Source organism: Papaver somniferum, chromosome 3, assembly GCF_003573695.1.
Source record: "Papaver somniferum cultivar HN1 chromosome 3, ASM357369v1, whole genome shotgun sequence".
Taxonomy (NCBI): domain Eukaryota; kingdom Viridiplantae; phylum Streptophyta; class Magnoliopsida; order Ranunculales; family Papaveraceae; genus Papaver; species Papaver somniferum.
Genome location: NC_039360.1, coordinates 211,238,600 through 211,246,208, shown reverse-complemented (window position 1 = coordinate 211,246,208; position 7,609 = coordinate 211,238,600). Strand labels below are relative to the sequence as shown.

The 7,609-nt window shown below is 44.9% G+C and overlaps 1 protein-coding gene across 1 annotated transcript; it reads right to left on the bottom strand.

The window, feature by feature from the left end:
• Positions 1-484: 484 nt before the first annotated feature.
• Positions 485-2,574, bottom strand: LOC113360589. The gene is made up of 4 exons (XM_026604086.1): positions 2,335-2,574; positions 1,301-1,960; positions 1,018-1,136; positions 485-893 (listed from the first exon to the last, which is right to left on the bottom strand). Exons 1-4 carry the CDS (start codon positions 2,572-2,574, stop codon positions 485-487), a joined length of 1,428 nt encoding a protein of 475 aa, XP_026459871.1.
• Positions 2,575-7,609: the final 5,035 nt, after the last annotated feature.

The window sequence follows — 7,609 nt, the reverse complement described above, 5'->3', positions numbered from 1 at the left end:
GCCCTTGATAACGTTTCTTTTGTTGGCAGAATATCGATAAAACACTTCCAAAAGAAATGTTTTATTCTCGGCCAATTTTTGTGTTCCAAAAAACCTTCCAACGAATACCAGTATGTTGTATTATTGAAGAGACCTATATGGCACCTAAGCTGGTTTCATACATCTTTTTATAAGATGATTTCAGCGTAAAAACTCCATTTTTAATGAGTTTCCAAACCAACTTATCTTCAGCAGAAGTAGGAATTCGCATACCCATTATGAACTCAGCAGTTTGTTCATCAAAGAGATATCAAATCAGATCACCATTCCATTGTTGATCCTGAATCCAAATATAAGACTCACTATCTGTCACTCTTTCTCTTGGAATTGGTGGATCATCCAAACCTAAAACCCAAACATCAAGCCAAATTTTTATCTTATTACCTTTCCCTAGTCTCCATTGGATATTCTGTTTTATAAATCCAATCTGCTTCTGTACATCATTTCATGCCCTTGAACAGTTTGTTTTAACAGTTGCATGAAGAAGGCTAGTGCATGAAAAGTATTTCGCCTGAATAGCTTTTCCCCAATGCGCATCTGTGTTTGTGCAGATCCTCCATGCTTCCCTAACCAGTAAGGCTTGGTTTAAGATCTTCAGATCCCTAAAACCTTGACCACCACAATCCTTATGAAATCCCAAACTTTTCCAGGAAGTAACATATGTACCTCTCTTGTCTTCAAAACCCCACCAAAAATCTCTCTGTGCAGCTTCTATCTTGTTGATAATATCAGCTGGAATCTGAAAGCACCTCATTGAATAAGTAGGAATTGTATTTGTTACAGTTTTTACCATCAAAGATTTACCACATTGGGACATAGTTTTACCATCCCATGAAGAAAATCTATGTTTAACTCTGTCATACAGGTGAGAGAAGCACTTTTTTGTTCTTTTTTCCAATGATAAGAGGTATTCCTAAATATGTTTCAGTTGGTTGCATCATGGGAACTTTTAATCTTCTTGTTAAAATTCTGCAGAACCTTTGAGGAACCTGTGCACTATAATTCACACCGGATTTGGTAAAATTTACAATCGGCCCTGAGGCATTACTAAAATCCTCAATAACCTTCATCAAATTATTCACATTGTGCAAGTCAGCCTTCAAGAATAATAAGCAATCATCCGCGAAAAATAAATGCGAGATAGAAGGAGCATTTGGTGCAATTTTGATGCCTTATATATGACTTTGATGTTCAACATGATATAATTTCCTAGAGAAAGCTTCCATGGCAATAATGAACAAGTAAGGTAATAATGGATCACCTTGTCGAACGCCTCGTGTTGGTTGTAAGCAGCACAAGGAGCGCCATTAAGAAGTATTGAAATCTTAGTAGTAGTGATGCATTGCATAATGAGGTTGCACCATTCATGAGAAAAACCCATTTGAATCATCACATCTTTTATAAACGACCATTCAAGCCTATCAAAGGCTTTAAACATATCTAATTTTAATGCCAGGTACTTAGTATCTTGTTTCTTATTTTTCATGGTATGAATTATCTCTTGTGCAAGTTGGATATTTTCTGAGATTTGTCTTCCCGGCACATATGCTGCTTGGAGTGGAGAGATAATCTTGCACATTAGCTTCTTCATTCTTGATGACATAATCTTGGAGATTATTTTATAGGATGTATTGCATAACGCAATCGGTCTCAAATCTGATGGAAATTGTTTATTTTTTGTCTTTGGGATTAAAGACACATTAGTGGAGTTTAAACTCTTGAGTAAGTAACCTGTACGGAAGAATTGTTGCACCATATCAACAACATCCTTTCCAACGATACTCCAATGAGTTTTGAAGAAACCTGGTGGAAAACCATCAGGGCGAGGTGTTTTCCACGATTTCATCCCTTTTAAAGCTTTGAAAATCTTTGCATCATCTGGAATTCTCATGAGTTCCACATTATCTTCAGCTGTGATCGACTGAGGGATGCAGTGTAAAATTTGATCATTTCTCTCTAGATTTTGGGTGGTATGCAAGTTGTCATTTGGGTATTTATATTGCCTAATAAGTCTTAGCATTTTATCTTCACATATTTTTAATTCAGATATAAAGACTATGTCAGGATCATATCTAGAGATGAGATCTTTAAGATGGTCTCTAGTTTTTTATTAACAAAATCCTGACAATTCCAAGCTATGAGCCTTATATTTCTATGGAAAATCTTAGATGTGATACTAGAGTTGTAAACTAATAAGTAGGTATGATTGTAAGAAAACAAAAAATTCTTGTTTTTTCGTAAAAAATAATGATCAAAAATAGAGCATAAATTTGTTATAGAAAAGAAAGTAATTACCTCAGTAGCATGATTCCCTTGATTATGGATATGATTTTTCCCTGCCTTAACACATTGCTTATCATTTTCTCCAGTCTCCACCCCATCCATTATTTCAGCATTTGAGTTCATAGTTGTATCACCCATAACCCCACCATGAGTAGCAATAATAGGTCCTTGAATAAAAGGGTTGGAACCATTGTCGTGTATAATTTGGTTTCTTGCTCTTTTGACAGATCTCTCCTCCTCTACATCAATCATATTCTCACCATCCCGTCCAGCACAAGCAGAGTCTTTCTCAGGATTTGTTTCTTCATCTCCAGCATCTTTCTTGTTCTTACCTCAATTTTTATTGCTCTCTCACGTAAGAGTTCAACAACCTCCTCACATATGGTGTCATCATGTTCTATTATATAGCATTTATGGCACAAACTGTGTGGTTGTTTTAGCCAGTGGTATCTAATCCACACAGGTTCGCGATGATTTGAATTCCACCATTCTTCTCTTTTCAAAGGCTCGGTTAAATCAATCTCAATGCGGGTAGTTATCATGTTGCCTGATCTTGGTCTGCAATACTTGGGCTCTGTGGAGATTTTCCTACCCAAGTCTTCAATCGTTGTTGATGGTGGTTTTTAGCTTAGGGTTAAAATCGTAAAACCGCACATCTGACATGACGTCACTATGACCATTAGCACATTTATTGATTCAATCAGCATGCCTACGTAAGAATTACCAGGGTACCTTTTTTTTTATGTGTCATGTTCCACGACAGAACCCTTAACATTGACCGACATCATCTATGCCAAACCCTAATTCTCATGCTACCGCGCCAAGGCATGCCAACCATGTCAACCGCACCATTGTGCCAATGGCATGCCATGCCAGCCACGTCTACCGCGCCAAGGCATGCCAACCATGCCATTGGAACAGTGGTGCGGCTGGCATGGTTGGCATTCCTTGGCGCGGTAGACATGCCAACCATGTCAGCCGCACCACTGTGCCAATGGCATGCCATGCCATCCACGTCTACCGCGCCAAGGAATTCCAACCATGCCAGCCGCACCACTGTTCCAATGGCATGCCATGCCAGCCGAGTCTACCGCGCCAAGGCATGCCAACCATGCCATCCGCACCACTGTGCCAATGGCATGCCATGCCAGCCACGTCTACCGCGCCAAGGCATTCCAACCATGCCAGCCGCCCCACTGTGCCAATGGCATGCCATGCCACCCACGCCGCACCATACCATGCCGGCCTTCCCTATACGGCTACCAAAACGAAGGCGTGCGAAGATCAACGGCCACCATTCCACCTTAGATGCAAATCTTAGCCATCCAAGGTCGCCAACCAACGCATGGTAACATTTGGCCCAAAACCCTAGTTTTGGCCACTACAAACCGCGCCAAGGCATGCCATGTCACATGTGCCAATGACATGCCAACCACCTTTCCGCACCATACCATGTCGGCCTTTCCTATGCGGCTACCAAAACGAAAGCGTGCGACGATCAACGGCCACCCTTCCACCTTAGATGCAAATCTTAGTCGTCCAAGGTCTCCAACCAATGCATGCTAACCTTTGGCCCAAAAACCTAGTTTTGGCCACGCCAAACCGTCCCAAGGCATGCCATGCCACATGTGCCAATGGCATGCCAACCACCTCGCCGCGCCATACCATGCCGCCTTCCCTATGCGGCTACCAAAACGAAGGCGTGCGACGATCAACGACCACCCTTCCACCTTAGATGCAAATCTTAGCCGTCCGAGGTCGCCAACCAACACATGGTAACCTTTGGCCCAAAACCCTAGTTTTGGCCACACCAAACCACGCCAAGGTATGCCATGCCACATGTGCCAATGGCATGCCAACCACCTTGCCGCACCATACCATGTCGGCCTTCCCTATGTGACTACAAAAACGAAGGCGTGCGACGATCAACGGCCATCCTTCCATCTTAGATGCAAATCTTAGCCGTCCAAGGTCGCTAACCAACGCATGCTAACCTTTGGCCCAAAACCCTAGTTTTGGCCACGCCAAACCGCGCCAAGGCATGCAATGCCACATGTGCCAATGGCATGCCAACCACCTTGTCGCACCATACCATGCCGACCTTCCCTATGCGGCTACCAAAATGAAGGCGTGCGACGATCAACGGCCACCCTTCCACCTTAGATGCAAATCTTAGCCGTCCAAGGTCGCCAACCAACGCATGGTAACCTTTGGCCCAAAACCTTAGTTTTGGCCACGCCAAACCGTGCCAAGGCATGCCATGCCACATGTGCCAATGGCATGCCAACCACCTCGCCGCGCCATACCATGTCAGCCTTTCCTATGCGGCTACCAAAACGAAGGCGTGCGACGATCAACGGCCACCCTTCCACCTTAGATGCAAATCTTAGCCGTCCGAGGTCGCCAACCAACACATGGTAACCTTTGGCCCAAAACCCTAGTTTTGTCCACGCCAAGGCATGCCATGCCACATGTGCCAATGGCATGCCAACCACCTTGCCGCACCATACCATGCCGGCCTTCCCTATGCGGCTACCAAAACGAAGGCGTGCGACGATCAACCGCCATCCTTCCACCTTATATGCAAATCTTAGCCATCCAAGGTCGCCAACCAACGCATGGTAACTTTGGCCCAAAACCCTAGTTTTGGCCACGCCAAACCGTACCAAGGAATGCCATGCCACATGTGCCAATGGCATGCCAACCAACTTGCCAGCCTTCCCTATGCGGCTACCAAAACGAAGGCGTGCGTCGATCAACGACCACCCTTCCACCTTAGAGGAAAATCTTATCCATCCAAGGTCGCCAACCAACGCATGGTAACCTTTGGCCCAAAACCCTAGTTTTGGCCACGCCAAACCGCGCCAAGGCATGCCATGCCACATGTGCGAATGGCATGCCAACCACCTTGCCGTACCATACCATGCCGTCCTTCCCTATGCGGCTACCAAAACGAAGGCGTGCGGCGATCAACGGCCACCCTTCCACCTTAGATGCAAATCTTATCCGTCCAAGGTCGCCAACCAACGCATGGTAACCTTTGGCCCAAAACCCTAGTTTTGGCCACGCCAAACCGTGCCAAGGCATGCCATGCCACATGTGCCAATGGCATGCCAACCACCTCGCCGCGCCATACCATGTCGGCCTTCCCTGTGCGGCTACCAAAACGAAGGCGTGCGACGAACAACGGTCACCCTTCCACCTTAGATGAAAATTTTAGCCGTCCGTGGTCGCCAACCAACACATGGTAACCTTTGGCCCTAAACCCTAGTTTTGGCCACGCCAAGGCATGCCATGCCACATGTGCCAATGGCATGCCAACCACCTTGCCGCACCATACCATGCCGGCCTTCCCTATGCGGATACCAAAACGAAGGCGTGCGACGATCAACGGCCACCCTTCCATCTTATATGCAAATCTTAGCCGTCCAAGGTCGCCAACCAACGCATGGTAACTTTGACCCGAAACCCTAGTTTTGGCCACGCCAAACCGCGCCAAGGAATGCCATGCCACTTGTGCCATGGCATGCCAACCACCTTGCCAGTCTTCCTTATGCGGCTACCAAAACGAAGGTGTCCGTCGATCAACGACCACCCTTCCACCTTAGAGGAAAATCTTATCCATCCAAGGTCGCCAACCAACGCATGGCAACCTTTGTCCCAAAACCCTAGTTTTGGCCACGCCAAACCGCGCCAAGGCATGCCATGCCACATGTGCCAATGGCATGCCAACCACCTTGTCGTACCATACCATGCCGGCCTTTCCTATACGGCTACCAAAACGAAGGCGTGCGACAATCAACTACCACCTTTCCACCTTAGATGAAAATCTTAGCCGTCCAAGGTTACCAGCTAATGCATGACAACTTTTGGCCCTAGTTTGGGCGCGCCTAAATAAAGCCAAAACCTTAAGTTTTTGCCGCGCATAAACCAGGCCATATTAAAGCCATACCGAGCATGCTTTCATGCCACTGTCTACCAAACAAAGGGTTGCAATAATCAACGGCTACCGTTTCTCTTAAGATGCAAAATCTCGACCGTCGAAGGCCACCACCGAGCCGGCAAGTCTCCCAAGATCAACTTGCCAGACAACAACAACATGCTACATGTTTTCCACGAAAACACTCGAGACATCAACAAATGTCACAAACTGGGGGATGCTCATGGGGTGTTGGTTTGGCGCTTTACAGCGTGCGGCGTACACTACGACCGTTATAAGACAGTGTCATAAGGATCAGGCGGTTAGTAAATACAGGGGGTAATGGCGAAACACTTTCTTTTATGGAACATCAATTCCAGGCGTTGCCGATTACCACCTCCTCCCATTTACTCATCCGTTTTCCATTTCTTAATGAGACCAGAGTACGTTTCACTTCGACTTGTATAAATAGGTCCTACTATTTCCACCGAACAACAAGTCAGGTCAGGAGGATACAACACTCAGAAAATATTTGCTAGTGTTCCATATGTTAGCTTCCCACTTTCTGATACAAGTCGTGAAACAACTACTCTTCCAGAATCAACTATTCTGGTCTCAACACTCTCTTCGCTTCCCTTCCCAAAACCAACCCTTCTCCTTCACTTTGTGACCGAAGCAAGTCTGGAACGACCATTTCTTGGTTTAGGCCGGATTTGTACAGATTGATCTCTCGAATCTAAAGTACTCCCTTGCAGTATATTGTTTAGGGTTTAAACTCATTTCTCACCCACACACCCGAAATTACCAAAATCAACAGAAATCGTTTTCACCCTCAAACAATCGCTTCATTAACTACTGCTTCATGATGGTGCTCTAGCAACAATCCCTTGAACTGGACGCTCCAAACTTGTTTCCTAAACACGTACTCAGCATACGTAACTCCAGTAATATATTCTTGCAGCGCAAGAAGACATTTTTGAACATTCCATGGTATTTTGTTTAGCACATCCTTCATATCCTTATCAGAATTGAACTTAAACACAAATAAATATTTCCCAACAATCTTAGTTTCTCTTTTCTTGTATTCTTTCCAGAGAGTATTCAAATCATCTTTGATGGCATAAGTTTCAATGTCTTCATCTGAAGTGATTAGTTTCCCAATCAAACTGTTTGACCAAGCAGTGGCAGCCTCTTTCAGATTCTTTGCAGAATCGATAACACCTCTGTTACCCTTGATAGAAGTACTCCTCATTTTTTCAGTGATATTATTAATGCTAGTATTGTTGGTATTGGTGTTACTGCTAGCCTCCATGGTATTACTGAAAAACTCTCTATTAGGGTTTAAGATATTCTTTGGGAAATGGTTAT